The 22,753-nt window shown below is 37.9% G+C and overlaps 2 protein-coding genes across 2 annotated transcripts; both read right to left on the reverse strand.

Moving 5' to 3' along the window:
• Positions 1-2,040: 2,040 nt before the first annotated feature.
• Positions 2,041-3,330, reverse strand: LOC127540934 (olfactory receptor 5A1-like). Its single transcript, XM_051965921.1, has one exon. It carries the CDS (start codon positions 3,328-3,330, stop codon positions 2,371-2,373), a length of 960 nt encoding a protein of 319 aa, XP_051821881.1. The 3' UTR covers positions 2,041-2,370.
• A 15,325-nt stretch (positions 3,331-18,655) lies between these two features.
• Positions 18,656-19,994, reverse strand: LOC127540501 (olfactory receptor 1440-like). The gene has a single exon (XM_051965218.1). It carries the CDS (start codon positions 19,928-19,930, stop codon positions 18,995-18,997), a length of 936 nt encoding a protein of 311 aa, XP_051821178.1. The 5' UTR covers positions 19,931-19,994; the 3' UTR covers positions 18,656-18,994.
• Positions 19,995-22,753: the final 2,759 nt, after the last annotated feature.

Consider the following 22,753-nt stretch of genomic DNA (forward strand, 5'->3'; position numbering starts at 1 on the left):
TATATATATAAAATATATATTTATATATGTATATATATATATATAATTATATAATAGTATATTTATTTAGGAAGGTACCATAAAGTAGTGTTAAGAAATATGTACAGAAAGTCAGGAAGAACAGGTTCAAATCCCATTCTTAGGTGCTACCTATGTGATCCTGGGCAACTCACTTAATTTCCCTTTACCTCAGTTTCCTCATATGTGATATAAGTAGATTAGATATGATGACTACTAAAGTTCCTTTCAGATCTAAGTCTATGATCCTATGATGACATTGCACTAGAATGTCCAAAAGTCCTTGATCAAAGTTACATATAGCACCAGGATAGAATGCAGGTCTCCCATGTTGCTCTTCCCATCAAGTGGTCTCCCCTTATCTACCATGTCACCATGAGCTATTGATTAAATTTTCTCCCTTTAAATTCTATTCCCCCTTATCCTGTCTCACTTCTTCCCTTCATGTGGGTCTTATCCCTTTCCCAAGAAAACTTTCTTTTAGTTAAACTCTCTAGCTGAAGAAGGAAATGGCAAACCACTCCAATAGCTTTGCCAAGAAAACCTCAAATGGGGTCACCAAGAGTTGAACACAACTGAAGTGACTCAATAACAAAATTCTCTAACAGGGTGTGTTGAACTTTCTGGACAAAGAATAGAGATGTCAGAATTGGAAGAGAACTTTGAAAATATATCTGATGGTTCTAGACCTGGAAGGAATCTAAAAATACAAACCAGAAAACATTAGACTTCATTTAATCCAGCCAGAAAAAGAATCAGAAGGTCAAAAAAGATGATATTTGTAAAGTGTTTAACAATGACCTGGCATCTAGTAGGCACTTAATAAATGCTCACTTCCTTTTTTTCCTCAATGCTAGTTCAAGACATGGAAAGGAAGAAGAGGATACTGATGTCGCTGTTTACACTGATCATATTTGGAGTCCTATAGTAGGAAATCCAGGATCTCAACATTCTATGGAAGGGGCCCTGAGTTAGAGCCAGAGTGAATCCAATCCAAGATGGATTGGATGTTTTAACCAGTGGTCTTTTCCAGTGATACTTGTGTGAAATCAAATCATTTTGTATGGACAGTTGAAAAAAGGCAGGTTATAGTAAGAATAATTCTGTTAGTCAGTCACTTTCTCATCCAAGTTTGCTATTCTGTCCAGATGAAATACTTTACTATTTGATCTGTGACTCCATGAGTAGAGAATAGACACTGGAATGGAGATTTAGACCATAATATACATAATTATGTTTAACTCTTCTCCCCTCCCCTCAAAAAAAAAAAAACAAAAGAAACCAAAAACCCAAACTCCAGATATAAGAACACGATAGGAAGGGTTTCAGTTTTCAAGGAGAACTATATTATTTGACTATGTTTAGCTAAGTTTAGTCAAAACCAACCAACCAGTCAACCTTCCCCATCTTCCTTCCCACTTCCTTCAGTGACTCCTCCAATAATTCAATGAATCTATGATCTCCATATATAGTCACTACTTGCACTAGTACATATCATAAACCCATTCACATTTCTCTTCTTGTTTGACTTTTGTCCTCATCTTCTTTCTTCTACAGAAGAGAAGAAATTATGACCTGAGAACGTCAACCTTTCATCTCTAGAACTCTTACCTTGGGGCCCTGCTGGTCCGATTGAGAAGCTTCTCTTTTTGCCTATAATTTTAGACAGGTCCCAGCCATTCTATTTTTCTTCAGCCTCTGTCCAACTGCCAGGATCAGAAACCATGTCCTGAGAACTTATGATTTTTGTTTCCGGAACTCCTGTCCTGGTGCCCTGCTGGTCAGATCATTTACATTCTCCAGTTCTGCCATTCCTCAAAGAAATAATTTACAAGTCTGCTCCAATATGACTTCATTTATCAACCCAGCAATTTCCCAACCCCAATACCTTTCTCCACTCCTCCACACGTGTCATCTCCCTCTATAGGGTTTTAAGTACTTTCGTGGAAGAAATTGTATTTTTTCTAAAAATGTATCTAAGTAGTTAGCACAGTGCTTGACACACATCAAGTGTTTAAAAATGCCTTTTAATTCATTCATTTTGTATTCCATGGACACAAAATTAAAGGCCAGTTGTAAGCCTTCCCTCTCACTTGATGATTAGCCCACCTCCCTTTCCAATCATATAAGATCTTGATTACATCTTTTATGATATTTATTATGTGCCTCTCATCAATGACAATAATCTGAAGACCACTCCCATATATCATTTTTTATTTCTACTGATTTCTTGCTAGATCCGTGATATTGATATTACTAAGATTGTGCTGTTCCATAATTCAGAATCCCAGAGAAACTTTAAGAGAAAATTGATGAAGAGATGCGTTCCTGGAATAATTTGAGATCATTGATTTAAGGGAAGAAGGCACACAAGGGCATCTGTCTTTTCCTCTCCTTGAGCTTCTCCAGTGCATCTTTGATCTCCTTGTTCCTCAAACTATATATAACGGGGTTTAACATGGGAATCACAGCTCCGTAGAACACAAACACCACTTTATCTTGATTTTGTGAGTACCTGGCATTAGGATGGAGGTATGCAAAGAGACCAGAGCCATAGAAGAGAAGCACAGCTACCAGATGGGAGGCACAGGTGTTGAAAGCCTTTGCTCGTCCTCTCCTCGAATGGATTTTCAGAACTGTTGCAATGATATACACATAGGAGACCAAGACAATAGTGGCGGATAGCCCCCCAACCACACATACAACAGTGAAGTTCACCACTTGGCTGAGAAGAGTACTGGAACAGGAGAGAGTCAGCAGGGGAGGAATATCACAGAAGAAGTGGTTGATTACATCTGGTCCACAGAAGTGGAGCTGAAATACAGAGATGGTTTGGACCAAGCCAGTGAAGACTCCCCCGGCATATGCTGCCATAGCCATCTTCACACAAATAGAGGGGGACATGACAGCTGCATAGAGCAATGGGTTGGAAATGGCAATGTATCGGTCATATGCCATGGCTGCCAGGAGACAACACTCCGTGCCCCCCATCTCAATGAAGACAAACAGCTGAGCAGCACAGCCCACCGAGGAGATGGTCTTTTGCTCCTTGAAGAAATCATAAAGCATCTTAGGGGCAACAGAGGAAGTGTAAGCAATATCCACAAAGGATAAATTACTGAGGAAGAAGTACATGGGGGAATGGAGATGGGAATCAATCCTGATAAGGATGATGAGGGACAGATTCCAGGCTAGAGTCATGAGATAGATTCCCAGGAACAACACAAAGAGGAAGACCTGAAGCTCTGGACGCTCGGTAAAGCCCAGAAGGATAAATCTGGTGACTGTTGTGCTATTTCTACCCGTAGCCATTAGTCATTTTTCTACTGCCTACTGAGAATTTTCTGACAAGGTGATCTACATGAAGCAGATTTTATAGGGTATCATAGAATTATAGGATCATAGAATTGGAAGGGAATTTGTAGGACATCTATTCAGATCTCCCATCCCATACACTATCTACTTTGTGGTACTTCACAAGTCGGTTTTCAGGCAGTAGTGTTCATCTGATTCTTAGAATTACCCAGAATTTACTTGTTAAATTTTTGCATTTATGCTAAAACAAATAAACCCTAAATTCGATCTAGTGACACTTCATTAAGCAACAGACATCAGCCTAATCATCTCTATTTTCATTACCAACATCATCCTTAAAATTGTACTTGTTCCAAACAGCCTATTGGCAACTTATGGAAGCCTCAGTTTTGAATACTAGTGCTTGAGAGTGATTATGACAGATTACAGAATCCCAGAAATTCAAAATTGGAAGAACCTTCGGTAGTCATTTAGTCCACCCCATTCTCTAAAGGACTATAACATAACTGACAAATGGTCATCCAGTCTTTGTGGGAAAACATCCAATACTGGAGAAACTTACCTCTCAAGACCACCCATTCTTCTATTACTCAGCTCTAGTTATTAGGAAGTTTTTTTCCCCTGCCTACATATTTTATTTTGTACCTTCCATTGTTCCTACTTCTGCTTTCTGAGATCCAGCAGAACAAGTTTGTTTCCTCTTCCAACTGACAGATAATGTCTTCCTCCTTAAAAAAAGTCATTTGGCAAGAACTGGAGAAATTTATCATTTCTTGTCATCACAGACCATCCTCACCAGACTCCAGATATCTGAGATGTCTTGTTCTCCAAGCAGTGGAATCAACATGCAAATGGAAGCAGCTAGAAGTGGACAGCCTTTGAAATTAAAGAGAATAGTGATGTTTAGAATAAAATTGAAGCTTTCACTCAGCAGTCTTGACAACAAAACATTGGGAGGCTAACTGACAAGTATTCATTCTGTCATCCCAGACATGAGAAATGGAGAGATGATAAGCTAGTAGCCTTTCTGTTCTCCAGTGCTCTGCTAGAGCTATATCACCCTTGTATCCAGAATCCTGGAACGTTAGAATATAGAACATAGAAAAGCAAATCTGGATAGGAACTTAAAACACAGAAAATAAGTGTAAAATAATTTGAACCTAAAATATTAAAGGTAAAATGTGGGGTTCTTGGTCAAGTGAAGCTTTGATTGTACAGTCATTGGGATCCCTTTTAGCAATTAGATTCTGTGACATAAAAAGTCATAGCTAGAAGAAACCTTAGAATAAAGATAGAGGATTTCATACGTGGGAGAGACCTTTGAAAAAAGATGTATCTGAAGATGCTAGGGCCGGAAGGAACCTTATGATATAGAAACAAGAATATCAGGGTTCATTTATTCCAGCCTCTTAATTTTACCGAGAAGGAACCAGACAGTCAAAGAGGGGAAGTTACTTAGTCTGGGGTCATATAGTTAATAATGAGAGGATGTGGGATTGAATAGAATAATGATAACTAACTTTATATGGTGCTTTATATTTGAAAGGCACTTTTTAACAGATATTATCTCATTTGATTCTCACAACAAACCTTAGTGCTATTTTCATCCCCATTTTGGAGATGGAGAAACTGAATCTGACAGAGGTAAAGTGAGTTGCTCAGACTCACATAGCTAGAAAGTGTATGAAGCTTCATACTTGGGGCTTCCTCATTCCAAGACCAGTGCTGTACCCACTATACCACAAATAAATAGAGAATATATCATATAGGAATAAAATGATTTTTAGGATTAAATGCTGAAGTTATGTCTTGATTATATCTTCCTCATCTGATGCTAGAATTTCCACCACAAGCAACTCCTTCCTTTGTGAGAATCGTTTCCCCTCTAAACTCAAGCCTCTTTCCAAAAAAGTTTATTGCTTTTGGAAGAGTATAAGGGGTTAAATTATTAAGGTTTTATGCATTTGTGGGTGAAGGGATTTATTTTGCCTACTTCTCCCCTCATCCTGAGAATCCTGGGAACTGAATAGAAAAAAATTGCACAGGAGGAAGGAGGGACATAACATGAGAGACCCTGAGAATATATTACCAAAATGAAAAGTATATGCAAAGAAAGCTGTGTACCACCTAACATATGGGATCTTGTTTGATCCTAGCATAGAATTTATTTTTTCATAAGCTTTTGGCACACAGCTAGTCCAATTCTCTTCACTTTGATGAGGAGAAAGCAGTCCTGGAAAGAAGTAGCTTCCTCATCCTACTTACCAAGTAGGAGAACTGGGATTCAAATCTATGTCTTCTTGATTACTCAAAATCTAGTGCCTTAAGGATCCTATTCAGCTGCTTTTCTAGCACCGTCTCCTACTGGAAGCCCATTCTAATCTCTCCAAGTTGTTCATGGTCTTGCCAAAGAGGTGACTTCTTATCAACTTTGCATATTATTTTTGTTTTCTTTGTTTCTGAGTATATGTGATTTCTACCCAATGACTATAAGGAGGGACAGATTTTGTTTTTGTCTTTGTATTTACAATACCTGTCATAGTGCTCAGCACTGACTAAGTGCTTAATAAATGCTGAAATCAGTTGAATCGAATAGGGTCAATTTAATTCTTTTTACCAATTTTCCAAATTGGCCAATGAAACTTCTCCCAAGGCCATCCAACCTATGAACAAATTAGCAACAGCATCTCTCCCCTCGATGCTCTTTTCAGTTTTTCAAGTGCATACTGTAAGCCTGGTCTTGGTTCCTTGGTTCCCTTTAAGCATAACCTAGTTATCAAGCAATTGTTGGGAGAAAAGCTTCTAAAAAGGGGATCAAAGGTTTTGGGGGAGACTCACCCACATCCTCTTCCCAGTTTCAGTCAGATTGTAGAGCCCAAGTATTTGAGAAATCTGGCTTTTCTCAATTCCTTATTTGTTTCAGAAACTGAAGCCCTGGTCCTGACTGGAAAGATCTCGGTTTTACTGAATTAACTTATACGGTCAGTCGCTTATACTAAATACAGCAGGGGAGCTGAGAGAAACCCTTCTAAGTAATGAGCAAAGGTTGGTGTTTGTGGGCTATGCAGTGGAGGGTTTAAAGGGAGCCTACTGGCCAGTCATCTCCATTGAGATACAACTTTGATCCCCAAAGGTTGAGCCTCTAATTAAGGTATGGACAGGTTGGCAGATTTGGAATGGTTCAGCAGTGTAGAAATCCTCAGTGACTCTGAGAGGGGAGCTGATTCCCATTAGTCCCGGTTTCTTCATTGATCCTGTCTTTCCTGGCTTATTTCCACTTTAGAAACAAAATCCCTTTAGGCAAGGAGGACTTTATACTTAGAAAAGCTCTTGGCAATGCATTTATGACTGCTGGGAAAAGGAAGTAAAAGAACCTTGATTCAAAGGTCATGCATGGACTGTGGATTCAAGATGTTTTTTGAAGTTCTGAGAGGCAGCCACTTATGGAGGGATGGCCAGCCAACCTGTGAGGCAGAAACTCTCAAGTTCAAGTCCTAACTCAGGAAAATCAATCAGTAGCATTTAGTATATATTTACCCTGGGCCAGGTATGCTGCTAAGCATGGAAGCATTGCTACTCAGGCAGCCAGGAAATGGCAGAGATGGAACTTAAACCCAGGACTTGTAGATTCCCAGGCTGCATCTGGGGTTTCATCCAGTAGTAGGCTCCTACTAAGGAAACCTGGGAAAATCGAAAAGCTTCTACAATTTCATGGTATTAAAGCAGGGGTCCTTTGCCTGAGTCTATGAACTTTTAAAAAAATGTAATAATTATTCCAATATATTTGGTTTCTGTTGTAATCTAATGTATTATTATTATTATTCTAAAAAGGGGTCCATAGGCTTTACCAGTCAAGCAAAAGCATCCATGATGAACACTTGTATTAGACAATTATCTGAGATTCTCATAGATCAAGGGCACACAGCTAGAAAGCTTCAGAAGTCTGTCTCTCTGGCTTCAAGAACAGTTCTCTACCTCTAAGCCATGCTCTTTCTCAACTCTTAAAAGATTATAAACAATAAATACTTCTTGAATCAATTCGAATTGGTGATATTAGGGGCAGCTATGTAGGTCCAAAATCAGAAAGGTTCATATTAGTGAATTCAAATATGGCCTCAGACATTATAGTTGTATGACCCTAGGCAAGGCACTTAACTCTTTTTGCCTCAGTTTCCTCATCTGTAAAATGAAAATGGCAAACAACTCCTGTATTTTTGCCAAGAAAGTCTCAAATGGAGTCACAAATAGTTGGACAAGATTGAAATAACTGAACAAAGGGATGTCTGATGGAATAAACTTGGGCTCTGAAGTCCAGTTTCCTCACATGTAAAATAAAATAATTGAACTAGGTGCCATCCTCAGATGTTAGTCTCCTTTAGCTTTAAATCTATGGTCCTATGATACTGAAATGGAACAAGGATTTGCAAAAGATAAATTCCAAGTACTTAAGATTCTCTTTGGGGGTACAGACTGAGTTTTGTCAATTAATATTTTGTCTTATTAGAAGTTGGTTTGTGTTTTGTTTTGTTTTGGGGTTTTTTGCATTTTTCTTTTGTTGAAACCAGCATGAATGATAGGAAGGGCTGTTACCTTAGGTTCAATTCAAACGAGCAATTCATTCAGCTCCTATCCTCTGCACAATTCTGAGATAAACTAGGGACAACAAACAGCTAGCCTGAAATCTGGGGTCTTACCATGCAAGGAATGACAAATAAACAAATAATTAAGGAGGGACAAAATAAGGAAAATCACTGACATTTTTATGTCACTTTTTAGTTTCACATAGCTCTTTCCCAACAATAACCATATGAGTTTGCAAACATAAGATTTGTAATCTCCAGAAAGAGTTTGAGTGAATGTTATTTTGTCTGTTATAAATATCCAAATAAGCTTTAAAAGATATATGGAGAAAATCACTATTTATATCCAGAGAAAGAACTGATAAATAGAAGTATGTATAAAATAATTTTAATGTGTGTGTGAGCATGTGCGTGAGTATGTATGTGGGTGTATATGTGTGTATAATGTCCCTAATTGCATCTAATGGTAACTAGGTAACTAGGAAGAAGAAGGGGAGAGGGTAGGAAAAAAAGAAAAAATCTAAATGATAATTTTGTTCTATATTGAAAGGAAAGCAAATTGTGCACAATAGATCTGCAGTTTCATGTACAATAATTATTTTTATTGTACTATGTTATAGAAATGTTTATTTCTTATATAAAATAAAAATAAAGTAACTCACTTCCTATCTCTAATTCCTAACTCTCCTACTTACCTATGACTTAGAATGGGGAAAAACAAATAAAGTGTATTGTACAGTTTGAGGACCTGAATTCATATTCTATCTCTGAAACTATATGACCTTTTACAAGTCATCTAACTTTTCTGGGTCTCAGTTTCCTCATTTGTAAAATGAAATAATGAGGCTATATAGTCTCTTAGGTCATCACCACATCTAATTCTATGATTCTATGATTCTGAGAACTATCATCCAAGACATAGAGACAACATGAGGAAAGTTTGACTAGTGAGGCAAAGACAGGGAAGAATCAGCAATTTAGTTTAGCTGGGATATAACATATATAAAAATTGGGTATCAGGATTGGAATCAGGAAAACTAATCATGATCCATTCCCAAATATTTACTAGCTTGGACAAGTCATTTAATCCTGTTTGCCTCCCTTTTACCATTTGTAATGCAAGGTAAAAAAGGAAATGGCAAACCACTCCAGTATTTTTGCCAAGAAAACCCTAAGAAGGATCACAAAGAATCAGACCTGAATGAAAAATAACTGAACAATAATGAATCATAGCATGTATAAAGGGAAATGTCTAGAAAGGTAAGTTGAGCCCAGAATATCCAGAATTAGTCATCCATATTTTGAAAATTATAAAAAGAAAACAATGCTTTGAAATGTGTTTCCAGAAGAGAAAACCCCAAGCAGGAAAATGTTCAAAGTCATGAATCAGATAATATAATGAGGTGGCTTATGAACTACTGAACAACCACAGCCAGAGGAACTACTGATGGGTAGATATAAGTGTGGAGTGCCTTGAGTAGAATTCCCAGGTTTATCATAAACCAAAACTCTGAATGTTTGTCATTTTGATGAATGTCTAGAATAAAGACATCAATGGCAAGTTTGGAGATGAAATGAAGCATGGAAACACAACTGACATGTTGATGATGAGATCTCCACAAGATTTGACAGGCTAAACAATGGGTTGAATCTAATAAGATGAAATTTAATGGAAAAATGCAAAGTCAGATATGATTTTCAAGAAACGAGTCTCGCAAATACAACATGGTGGAACTGGGATTCAGCAACAGTTACCATTTTATTCCAGGTTTTGGGAAAATTGCAAATCAATATAAATCAACTATATTGAGTAGTCAAAGGCTATATAAAAAGAATATTGTACCCAGAGGATAAGGGGATGGGTTTGTTGCATATTAATCTAGTTAGAACCCACATGGATATTTATTATGGCCACTTTATTCTGAGAAGAAAAATGCTCAACTGAAGGGTTTTGGGACGAATGTAGATAGGATGGAGAAGCGCCTCCTATCATGCCTTGTGGGGCCAGGTTGGAGGAAAATAAAAAGATGTGTAGTCTAGAGAAAAGTAGACACAGGGATGACATGAGTTGTCTTCAAATATTCTGAAGGAGTTTCATGAGGAGAAGAAATCATCCTTGTTCTATTCAGTCCCAAAGGACAAAAGTAGGGTTGATGGTTGGAATTCACACACACACACACACACACACACACACACACACACACACACACAAATTTGATATCAGGAAAAATTCCTAACATTTAGAAGTCACCAAGAGCACAGTGGGCTGTTTTAGGAAATGGAGCCTCCCCCACACCTGCCCCAACTTCTTTAACCAAATTTGTCAGGGTGTCAGAAAGCACATTATTGGCCCTCCATAGCTCGGGTTTGATGGCCTCTGAAGCAATTTCCAACTTTGGAATCCTGTGAAGTCACGCCAGCTTTGTTGGACAGCTGTGGCCTGTCCACAAACACCACCCCTTGTCTCCTCTCCAGGGGCCAACCAATCCCACAGAACAAATTTCTGGAGCAGTTGAGAGTGGGGGAAGAGAGCCTGAGAAGGTCAATCAGTGAGGCAATTTGCTCTGAGAGAAACCTCTCCCCATCCCTAGAGGGGCCATTCCAAGGCAGCGGGGCCCCTGCCTCCAGCCTGAGCATTTTTGGGGAACCACACAGCCCGTGGAATTCTGATTGCATGACTGAAGGAGGCACAACTGAAACACCAAATTCCTCTAGAAACAGATTCCATATGACGCACAGCCCATCACTTGGAAAACACCCTGGCCTAGCCTCATCTTGAAAGCAACATTTTCTTGGCCACAGCTCAGTTTCAACAACAACAACAAAAAAAAGCAGCAATTCTGACCAGAGCCATGGGGATGAACCCGAGAGCAACAATTGGGCAGGGCTACACAGCTGTATTCCAGATGCTGGGAGGCAAGTCCAGGGTTTTGCTTTTGTGAAACCAATACAACCATTAAAAAATATGAACACTGTAATCACATCACTATGCAGTGGTTATTTTTGTTTATTTTAGTGGAGAGAGAGATTGTTTAAAATTTCTATTTTTTAAACTTTGACTCAAATGCCTTCCCACCCCATTTCCCCTCAAACCTCCCATAGCACTTTGTTTGAACCTTTCTGTTGGGCTTGTTGTAATGAATGCAGTGTGTTATGGTTGGATATGTGTTTTAATTGTGTGATTTAATCATAGTGCTCCCTAAGGTGGGGTGGGGAGGAATTATAGAATTATAGTCTCAGAGAAAGAAGGAATTCAGAGATCATTTATTCTCACTTACTCGTTTTACCATTGAGGAATAAATGAGGCGCCGAGAGACTACATAAGCTGTGCAAGATCACAGAGTTAAGTGGAGAACCAGAATTTCTCCTTGGGTTCTCTTCCTCCAAATCCGATGCTCTTTCCATGGGCCCATGCAAATGTTCTCTCAATGACAGATCCTGGAGCATCATGGTCTTTGAATATCCAGTCAGAGGTGATCCAAATGGCAACAGATAGATGTGAGATGAATGCAGATAAGCTGGAATGTATTTCCAAAGATCCACAGGATTCAATATTTTACTTAAGGTAGAATATAATCTCCTTAAGACTAGAAATGGCTTAAATCTTTGGAATCTCCTCCTGGACTCCAAACTGAAATGTGAGCTTTCATCTTATCTTCTCAGAAAGGAGCCTCTGGCTTCCTTCTTGGCCTTATCTAAACTATATTTCCTGCATTCTGTCCTCATCCCCCTCTTACCTGAATCTGGACTCTATTGGCTCTGAAAGGTGCCCAGGATCAGGTCTCCAGCTCATTTCCAGGCCATTTCCAAACCATGGTACATCAAGTCCCTTTTTCTTTACAGCTTTCTTTTTTTAATGTGTTTTGGCATCTGTTGGAAGGTAAGCTCTTTGAAGACAGGGATTGTCTACACTCTATATATTTGTATTCCACAGTGCCTGGCACTTAGTATGCTTTTCCATTAATTAATCATTCTATTTCCACATCTAATTCCTAGTACACTTTAAGTAGCAGTTGATTGACTGATTTCCCAAGGAATAGCATGAAGGAAATAAATGAGAAACAAAGTATGTAGACTGGTCATGTGAACAGAATGATAGATAACCATAGAGAACACATTCAGACAGAGTCCTAACATGTATAAAATAGAGAAAAACCTAGAGAAAGACTTCCACCACTTTGGATGGACAGTCTGTGGTGGATTATGGGAAAACATGAACCAGCATGATACTGAATGAGGTAGGGAAGGGCTGTGATCTGCATTGATGGAGAGAATGCCAACATCAATTGGGAAGCAATTCTGTTAGGACATTCAAGTAATCCATGTGTCTTATTCCCCTATGAGACTATAATGTCCTTGAGTGCAGTTTATAGAAACTCTCAACCTCTCCCAGTGGCCAGCACAGACATTTACAGCTACATTTTAAAAATGGGCTTCTTTGAAGTTTCCATTAAATGAATCCATTTTATTTGGGAAGGCAGAAAGAATGTATCTTCCCATTTATGACCAGCCTTCCATCTTCTCCAAATTCTTTGTCTCGGTGCTATCCTCCCTCTCCTTTATCCTGCACGTACAATGAGTTGCCAAATCCTTTTGCTTCTACTTTAGGCACATCTCTCAAATGCATCCCTTCTTTCTTCCTCTGTAGATAATGAAGGATAATTGTAGCCATTGTAGGATAATGGCTACCATTATCCTAGTTCAGCTCATCACCTTTTACCTGTACTATTGTACAGATCTTCTAATTGGTTTCCCTGGATTCTATCCCTTCCCACGACTACCACTTCCCCACTTAGCAAAGTGATTCAGAGGTACAAGTCTAACTCTGCCATACTCCTACTTAATAACCTTATACTTTCTGACTTTCCATCATATTGCATATTACTCCTTAATGCTCACTATGGATCTATTAAACTTGTCTTACCCACAACACTCAGTTTCCACTTCCATGCCTTTATCTAGATAATTTCCAAGTACACTTCCCTTTCACTATTTTCTCCCTTTCAGAATCTCTAGCTTTCCTCCAAGACTTCACCAAGTACCACTCTACATGAGACTTTTTCTGATTCCCCAAAACGTCAGTGCCTTTCCATCTCCAACCATCTTGTATCTATTTTTAATATAAGCATATATGTGCACATTGTATCCATCTCTTTTAAACATTAGTCTCCTGGAAGGCAGAGACTGCTTTGCATATATTTTTGTATCTACTGAACCAAGCACAGTACCTAACACATAGTAAATGATAATAATAATTTTTTTAATAGTTGTGAAAAGTAAAGAACAACCCCTCTTGCAAGAGAACTTTAGTTCTCTTTTCCATTGTAATTCACAGTTAGTTTCCTCCCTAAGATGGCAGCTAGAATTCATTCTTTAGTGGCAACTAGGATTCATTCTCTAGCCTAGCCAATAATACTAAGAGCTCCTTTGGCTGGAGCATTTCACAAAGTTTACACAACCCCAGCAGGCAGGCTCGATGAGTGTTTGTCCCTTTTATTGATGAGGGAAGTCGAGACTCTAAGAGAAGTGATTTGGGCAGAATCACCAAGTTAGTAAGTGGCAGAGTCAGGTTTTTAAACCCAGGTCTTCCATTGGCACCAGAGTTACTATTCTTTCCATGGTTTGTTTCCCATCTCTAGAAACAGGGCTAATTGGCTGCTTCCCAACCCTGTACCCAAGCTCCTGGCGCCCTTCCCACCGACAAAGAGGCTCCCATTCATTCTGCTCCAGACACAAGTAGTGGGAGAGAGGAAACAAGCAGGTGTTCAGGGCACTGCCAGAAGCCAGGCTTTCTGAAACCCTCCCTCTGTGCCCCAGTTCCAACAAGCTCCACGGTCAACTCCATGGCTCTCTCTACTGGACTCTCAGTGACATAACAAGCACTCAATCTGGTTCTGTCTCCTACTCCAGATTTCATAAGGAAAGAGAAAGGAAAGGAAATTTCAACTTTATCCATTCTCTACTGGCTCTAAAATTAACACTTTGTTTTTGCTTTAATTAAGGAGGTTTTTGCTTTGCTTTTATATATATAGGATACAGGAATATAATTAAGGGATTCAAGTAGCAAAGAAAAGAATTATCAAATTATTTTTGTTGTTCAGTTCTTTTAGCCATGTTTGACTCTTAAGGACTTTATTTGAGACTTTCTTGGTAAAAATACTGGAGTAGTCAGCCATTTCCTTCTCTAATTCATTTAGATGAGGAAACTTAGGCAAATACAATTATATGACTTGCTACTAAATGACTAAGGCTGGATTTGAACTCAGACCTTCCTGAATCTAGGCCTGGCTCTTTGTTTACTGTGTTACCTGGCTGTTCATTATCAAGTTGAAGAGGTATTTAAAAGTTCTTCATGATCTGTGTGACCTTCAGCAATTCCTCTCTGTGTAAAATGAGAAAATAGAACTAAGGTTTATTCCAGGACTAACATTATCTGCTCTCTTCTCTCCTTATTCCATTGTTCAAACTATAACCTTCTGTCTTCTACTTGCCAAGGTTCCTCCTGGTTCTGATGTTCTGTGTTCCATGTTTTAAAGTCTCTTCTAGCTCATATGTTCTATATTCTAAAGTCTCTTTTCATCGTGATATTCTATGTCCTCTAGTCATTTTTATTCTAAGAGCATATGAATATGTTCTAAATTTGTCTTCAACAAATGTGTGCCAGATCCTGTGCTTATCTAAAGAAGTTAGGACATGTGCACAAATAAGTATAGGATGTCCCAGAAGTCTTAGTGCGGTTTCAAGTTTTAAATTGCAGTAGAAGCTTTGGGACAGCTGGCCTAAAACAAGGTGGGGTTTAATAGAGGAAAGGAGGATTCTAAAGAAAGTGATCTCCAACACTTACAGAAAACTGATGGCCCTTCTACTTGGTGAAATCAGAAAAGATTTCTGAGACATTGGCTTGTGAGCTGAGATTTGAAGCAGTTAGAGTATAGGATTGAGTTAGGAAGAAATGAGTTCAAATTCTTCTTCAAAAACTTGTTAGTTGTGTATCCTAAGCAAATCACTTACCATCTTTCAGCCTTGGTTTCCCCATCTGGGAAAATGGAGGTAATAATGGCACCTACTTTCTCAGAATTGTCATGAAGATGAATGATTAATCTCTGTAAAATCCTTTGCAAATCTTACAATATGTTGGAAATACTATCATCATCATCATCACTGAAATAAGAAAAATGTCAACAGGCAAACATGAGAAGGGATTAATTCTAGGTGTGGGGGATGTGTCTGAGATTTCTGCTTGAAGGAGAGATGGGAGTCAGGTTGTCAAAAGCATGATGTGAGGCAATGTGGTATAATAGATAGAGTGATGGGTCTTTGCATTGGGAAGACCCAATTTCAAATACTACTTCAGATACTTCCTTACTGTGTGATCTTGGGCAAATCATTTCACTTCCCTGAGTCTTAGTTTTCTCATCTGTAAAATGGGGGGGAGATATAATTAGATGACCTGCTCATTCTAAATCTGTGATTCTGTGTCTGTAAAACTGAGAGGATAGTGGTAGTCTAGTGTGTTGGACTATCTACAAAGGGTAAGATATAAATTAGACACGACAAGCAGGTGGCCTGTAAGCCACAAGCAGCCCAGATCACTCCCAAATCTAGAAACAAATTCAAATGGAAGTGGGAAATATTTAGCAAAATAAATAAAAATACAACAAAACATAGATAGATTAATATATGGTGATGTAGTGGATAGTATACTGGCCCTGAAGTTAGAAGAACCTAAATTCAAATCCAGCTTCAGACCATGATGAGCTGTGTAAGTCATTTAACCCTATTTGCCTCAGTTTCCTATCTGTAAAATAAGCCGGAGAAGGACATAGCAAACGATTCCAGTATCTTTGTCAAGAAAACCCTAAATGGGGTCACAAAGAATCAGACATGACTAATTGACTTAATAACAAGAAGGGAATATGTGCCCTCAGGAATCTTTATGAGTGATTTATGGCTCAATTCTATTTGCATATGATATGAATAATGTAAAACAAAACTGAAAAAAATAATCTCAAAAACAAAACTGAAAAGATAATCTCAAACCATGACCTTAAATGCTAAGATAACAAATTTGCATGTTACTTTCTAGCCAATAGGAAGCCACTGTTCTTTTTGAGAAGAAAGTGACAAACTCAAACTTAGCACATTAGAAAAATGAGTTACAGCCATAGGGACAAGGGATTAAGAAAAGGAGAGACCAAATGAAGGCCATTATAATATCCCAGTTGAGAGGGACCAAGGGCATGAGTCAGATTGGTGGCTATATCAATAGAGAGAAAGGGATGGAACAGGTGCAAAAATCTTTGTGGTAGCTTTTTTTTATAGTGGCAAAAAACTGGAAACTAAGTGGATGCCCATCAGTTGGAGAATGGCTGAATAAGTTATGGTATATAAATGTTAGGGAATATCATTGTTCTATAAGAAATGATCAACAGAATGATTTCAGAGAAGCCTAGAGAGATTTACATGAACTACATGCTAAATGAAATGAGCAGAACCAGGAGAGCATTGCATACGGCAACAAGAAGATTATATGATGATCAATTCGGATGGACATGGCTCTTCTCAATAATGAGATGATTGAAGCCAGTTTCATTGATCTTGTGATGAAGAGAGCCATCTATACCCAGAGAGAGGACTGTGGGAACTGAGTGTGAATCACAATATAGCATTTTCACACTTTTTGTTTGTTTGTATTTTGTTTTCTTTCTCATTTTTTCCCTTTTGATCTGATTTTTCTTGTGCAGCATGATAATTGTGTGTGTGTGTGTGTATTGGATTTAACATATTTTTACATTTTTAACATGGTTAACATATATATTGGATTACTTGCCACTTAGGGGAGGGGATGGGGAGAAGGGAGGGGAAATTTGGAACATAAGATTTTCCAAGGATCATTATTGAAAAATCATCCATGCATAGGTTTTAAAAATAAAAAAAATTGTAATAAAAGTAAAAATTGAAAATGAAAAAAGAGGAAGGATTCCAGAAATCCCAATAGATTAAATCTAAAAGACTTGGCCAGAGCCTAGATATTGGCCAGCATATTGGGGGGCAGGGGGAGAGAATAAGAGAAAAGAAAGAATGATAGAGATTTCAAGCCTGGATATCTGATATTTCTATTACTATCAACAATGAGGAAATTTGGGGAAGAGCTTTTGGAGGGAAGAAAATGATTTCAATTTTGAGCATTTTACTCATTCTTCAGTGAGAGGCCATTTGCTAGAATGGAATGAGCTCTGGACTTGGGGACAAGGTGACCTGCATTCAATTCTTCATCTTAACACTTGGTAGCTGTGTGATTATGGGCACTTATACTTCCTAATCTCAGCCGTATTACATGACAAATAGGAGCAAGAATACTGACATTTCCTCCCTGGTAGGTTTGTTGTGAGAAAAGTACTTTGTAAACTTCAGAGTGTCATGGAAATATAAATTCTTTTAATGGCAATGGACTATCTGCTCTGGTCTTTGCTCTGAGTTTTTAATCTAGCAGGGACTCTTACCAATCATACTATTCAATTCATGGGAGATATAGTTATGAATTGCAAATGCAATGTCATTATATCTATATTCTCATCTAACAAATGTTTGGCTTCAGTTCATGAACATTGGGGGAAGGTCATAGAATCTTAAAATTACAGTGGGAGAAATAGGAGATTCTTATTGGTCATATGGTCCAATACCTTCATTTTATAGATGAGGAAATTGAGACCGAGGGATGTTAAAATAATTAAAGTTATATGGGTAGTAAGTTGTTCAGTCATGTCTGACTTATTGTGATTCCATTTGAGATTTTCTTGACAAAGATACTGGAGTGATTTGTCATTTCCTTCTCTGGCTCATTTTACAATTGAGGAAACGGAGGCAAACAGAATTAAGTGACTTGCCTAGGATCATAGAGCTACTTAGTATTTGAAGCTAGATTTGAACTCTAGAAATTGAGTCTCCCTGACTGCAGGTGCAACATTCTATCCACTGCACCACTTAGTTGCCCATGACTAGTAAGAGTCCAAGGTCAAGAGGACACATAGTTACATTAGCAAAGAGATAATCTGTTTCTAGCCCTACAGTTATACCTTGATACAAAGTGATAGTTCAGCTGTACCTCTGGGCAGGAGCACATTCATCCTGTGATCAGTGAGGGAAAAGGGTCTTGTTCTATTTGACCAGGACATAGATCAGTCTAGACTTCTGGGTATCAAAAAGATCATGAGTGGTAAAGTAGAAGTAACAGACAGTTTTTTTTTTAAACTCTTATAGTGAGGATGGTAGTGGTTACCAATGGGAGCTGCTGAATCTGAGCACCTGAATTGTGTCAAGAAATCATTGAGTTTGGGATGTATCTTTAAGATTTCAGTGGGATGCCTAACTCTAACAAAAGAATTGTATTTAAAACAATTCTTTTATTAATTTCTTTCTTTTGATTCTGGGGTAGGAATTGAGACTATATCTTACTGAACCATACTTATGGCTCAATGTAAAGCACCATGGATTTAGTTAGGAGATCTGAGTTCAAATCTGCTTTCTTATGCTTAGTACCTGTGTGATCTTAGGCAAGTAATTTGATGTTCCTGTGACTTAGTTTCTCTATTTGTAAAAAAAAAAAAGGTTGGAATGGATGACTTTTAAGGATTCTTCCAGCTCCAAGTCTAAGCTATCATAAACCTATGATTCCATTACTCCATTTTCAAGTAATTAGGGTCCACTGAAATACAAACAAGAGAAGGACAGTGTGTGGGAGCTATAAGAGATTAATTGAACAAAATCACACAGACCATACCTGTTGACACACGAATGAATAAAACTGCCACCCACAAAATGGGCAGAATTGGGAGATATAGGTGGGAATCTTTAGAAAATAAAACTTGGCATTTCCCTTGAGCATCCCCTGGGATTAAGTAACCCCTGGGAAGAGAACAAAATTGCTCAAATCCTATTTCTTTATGGTGGAACAACATCCTTTTAGTGGCCATCAGTAGGAAATATGGGACACAACAGTTGTGATTCCATTTTTCACACACAGCCCTCTAAGCCAAGGTAGCAGTGTTTCAATATATTGGACTTTCTAGAACCAAATGTGCTTAGGCAAATGCTCTCTTCTCCCACCTCTTCAGTGCTTCTTTGATCTCTTTGTTCCTCAGGCTATAGATCAGAGGATTCAGCATGGGAATGACCATTGTATAGAAAATAGATGCCACCTTGTCACTGCTGAAGGAATCGTTGGAACTGGGCCGCAGGTAAACGGACAAACCAGAGCCATAAAACAGAGTCACTGCCATCAGATGAGAAGCACAGGTATTGAAAGCCTTTGAACGACCTTGGGTGGAGCTAATCTTCAGGATGGCCTCAACAATGTGACCATAGGAAACCATAATGATAAGGACAGATAGTAGCCCAAAGATCACGGCTATCACAAACTTGAGGATCTGTAGGGCCAGGGTATCAGAACAAGACAGGGCCAGCAGCTGAGGCAGATCACAGAAAAAATGGTCAATCACATCAGGCCCACAGAAATAGAGTTGAAGTAAAGAACACAGTTGGATCAAGGAACCAAAGAATCCACCCAAGTATGAGCCAGCCACCATCCCCATGCAGAGGGTAGGAGACATGATGGCCGTGTAAAGCAGCGGGTTGCAGATAGCGGCATAACGGTCATATGCCATGGCGGCCAGGAGGCAACATTCGGTCAGTCCCATGCCAGAAAAAATGAAGTACTGAGCAGCACAGCCCCCAAAGGAGATGGTCTTCTTCTCCTTGAAAAAGTCTGAGAGCATCTTAGGGGATGTGGAGGAAACATAACAGATGTCAAGAAAGGAAAGGTTGCTGAGGAAGAAATACATGGGTGTGTGGAGATGGGAGTCGATCCTGATCAGGGTGATGAGGCTCAGGTTCCAGACTAAGGTTATGAGGTAGATCACCAGGAATATCACAAAGAGGATAATATTGAGTTTTGGATAATCTGAGAATCCCAAAAGGATGAATCTGGTTACTGCTGTGCTATTCTTTCCTCCTGCCATTGACTTGATGCCTTGAGATCTATGGAGAGATAAGAAAAAAGAAACCTTAAGATCAATAATTACTCCCCCCCCCACCAAATCAAATGATATTCATTATCAATAAAGAAAGACAAGAAATAAATCAAATATGGCTTCAATTCATATGTTAACTAAAATTTAGAATATAAAACCAGATTTTAATAATAGTGTTATTTTAAAATTTTTACTTCATCTATCTTGGGAGGGGATGATTCAGTTTTGCTTACTAGAGATCTTCAACAAAGGCATCAATATTTTAAGATTACTTCCAGTTGTAACATACTGTGTTCTATATGCTATGGTCCTTTTCAATTTTGACATTCCAAGTTCCATTTTAACTCCTTTTCCAGATTTAATGCTCTGTGTTTTAATTCTAAGGTCCCTTTTGAACTAAAATTCTGTATTCTGTAAATCTAAAAATAAACAAAATTTAAAAATCTATAAACGTTTTCTTAATACCATCTATTTCTATTTATATAGGACTGTGGCTAGGTATAACATATTTGAAAGTCAAATGCACCAGTAACAATGAGGATAATGAGTTCTTATCAGGTATGCTGCTATAATGAAGGGCTGACATATTCTAAAATACTGGTTGGTGCAAAATAGCAATAAATTTCAACTCTAGTATGAATGATTTGGTTATTTATAAATACAAACCCTGGAAACAAATTCCACATCTTCTAAAGAGAAACCTTTGAATTTTCTCTGGGAGAAAAACATAGCCTGTCTCCCTAGGCAGTTTTGCTGATTGAGAAAATCCCTGGCTGCTGGAATTGTGTTTCCCAATACCAAAACATCCAGATTTAAGGTGGATTTTATTGGCAATTGTCCAGATACTTAATGTCGGCCTGCTCATTATCCAGATAGCTTCAAATATTGTGTTTCTGGTTCTATCTTATTATCTTATAGGAATGATTGCATGGTAGATTTAAAAATAACTGAATATAGATAGATATGTCAGGAAGGCCAAATATTTTAATGAATCATTATATATTTCTCTGAGGCAACTGGGTGGTAGAGTGGATAGGGTGTAGGATCTAGATTGTAAAATTTGAATTCAAATCTATCCCGAGACACTAGCTCAGAAATTAGGGCTAGTCATTTAATCCTGATCATTTCAGTTTCCTCCTCTGTAAAATGAGCTGGACAAGGAAATGACACATCATTCCAGTATTTTTGCCAAGAAAACCCTAAATGGAGTCATGAAGAATCAAACATGAGTGAAATGACTGAACAACATGACCCTCCTTGCACCAAGATATTTTGATGTCAAGTTGACATGGACTTTTATGACCTTAATTATTTAGCAAAGATTCCAGGAATATTAAAACAGGAAGGAACATAGCAGGCCATCCAATTTGTTCTCTTGATTTTATAAACTTCAGATTCTTTGTATTTGAAATGAGCTATCTGGAGATTACTGAAAGCTGGATGGTTGTTCAGGAGTCTGTTTATAAATAAAAGGCAAAGGAAGAGCTCCAATTTTTCCCTCTGGCTTTCAATAGACCATTCTAAAGATACCAAGTAGCTGAATTTAGAATCAAAAAACTTGAATTCAAGTACTTCCCATGCCGCTTACTTGAATCCTTTGTAAATCTAAGGAAATCATAATTAAGCCCCATCTTTGAATTTGGGGTTTTATTTATTACATTGTTGCATTCGGGAAATAATAATTGGACTCATTACCTAATGGAGTTGCTATAAATACTATAGATAATATAAGCACAATTGGATTTTTCTGATTTTGTAGCAGGAGTTTAGAGTCAATCCATTTATATGTATCCCTTCCTTTTTCTCTCTGATACCATATTGTTTTCCTTATTCATTCTCAACTCAGATCCTAAGGCAATGAAGAGTTGTGTGCAATGTTTTCTCATTAATTACCAAAATTATGGAATATTTCTCATCAATTATTTATATCTAAACCCCCAACCTTATTTATTTTTCCTCAATAATATTTTTCTCAAATATACATAGTTTTCAATATTCATTTTTGTAAAACTTTGTGTTACAAATTTCCCTCCTCCCCAAGACACTATGCAATTAAGTGAAATGAGCAGAGCCAGGAGATCATTATATATCTCAACAATGATACTGTATGAGGATGTATTCCGATGGAAGTGGATTTCTTTGACAAAGAGAAGATCTAACTCAGTTTCAATTGATCAATGATGGACAGAAGCAGCTACACCCAAAGAAAGAACACTGGAAAATGAATATAAACTGCTTGCATTTTTGTTTTTCTTCCCGGGTTATTTCTACCTTCTGAATCCAATTCTCTCTGTGCAACAAGAGAACTGTTTGGTTCTGCACACATATATTGTATCTAGGCTATACTGTCACCTATTTAACATGTATAGGACTGCTTGCCATCTGGGGGAGGGAATAGAGGGAGGGAGGGGAAAAATCAGAACAGAAGTGAGTACAAGGGATAATGATGTAAAAAAATTACCCTGGCATGGGTTCTGCAAATAAAAAATTATTAAAAAAAAAAAGACACTATGCAATCTGATATAACTTAAATATGTTCAATTCTTTTAAACATATTTCCACATTTGTCATGTTGTGCAAGAAAAATCAAACCAAAAGAGAGAAAACCATGAGAATGAAAATAAAAAATCAAAACAGTAAGCTTTGATCCACATTAAGTTTTCATAGTTCTCTCTCTGGAGGAGGATTTTCCATCCCAAGTCCATTGGAAATACCTTAAATCATCAAATTCTAACCTCATTTATTATGTATTATTTACTTACTGGACTGAAGAAACTTCATTCCTTATAAGTTCTGGCTCTTCTCTCTCTC

Source organism: Antechinus flavipes, chromosome 6 (assembly GCF_016432865.1).
Source record: "Antechinus flavipes isolate AdamAnt ecotype Samford, QLD, Australia chromosome 6, AdamAnt_v2, whole genome shotgun sequence".
Classification (NCBI taxonomy): Eukaryota; Metazoa; Chordata; class Mammalia; order Dasyuromorphia; family Dasyuridae; genus Antechinus; species Antechinus flavipes.

Bases quoted from the DNA above. Each gene is read 5' to 3' on its own strand.
- LOC127540934 (XM_051965921.1), bottom strand. From the start codon at position 3,330: ATGGCTACGGGTAGAAATAGCACAACAGTCACCAGATTTATCCTTCTG.
- LOC127540501 (XM_051965218.1), bottom strand. From the start codon at position 19,930: ATGGCAGGAGGAAAGAATAGCACAGCAGTAACCAGATTCATCCTTTTG.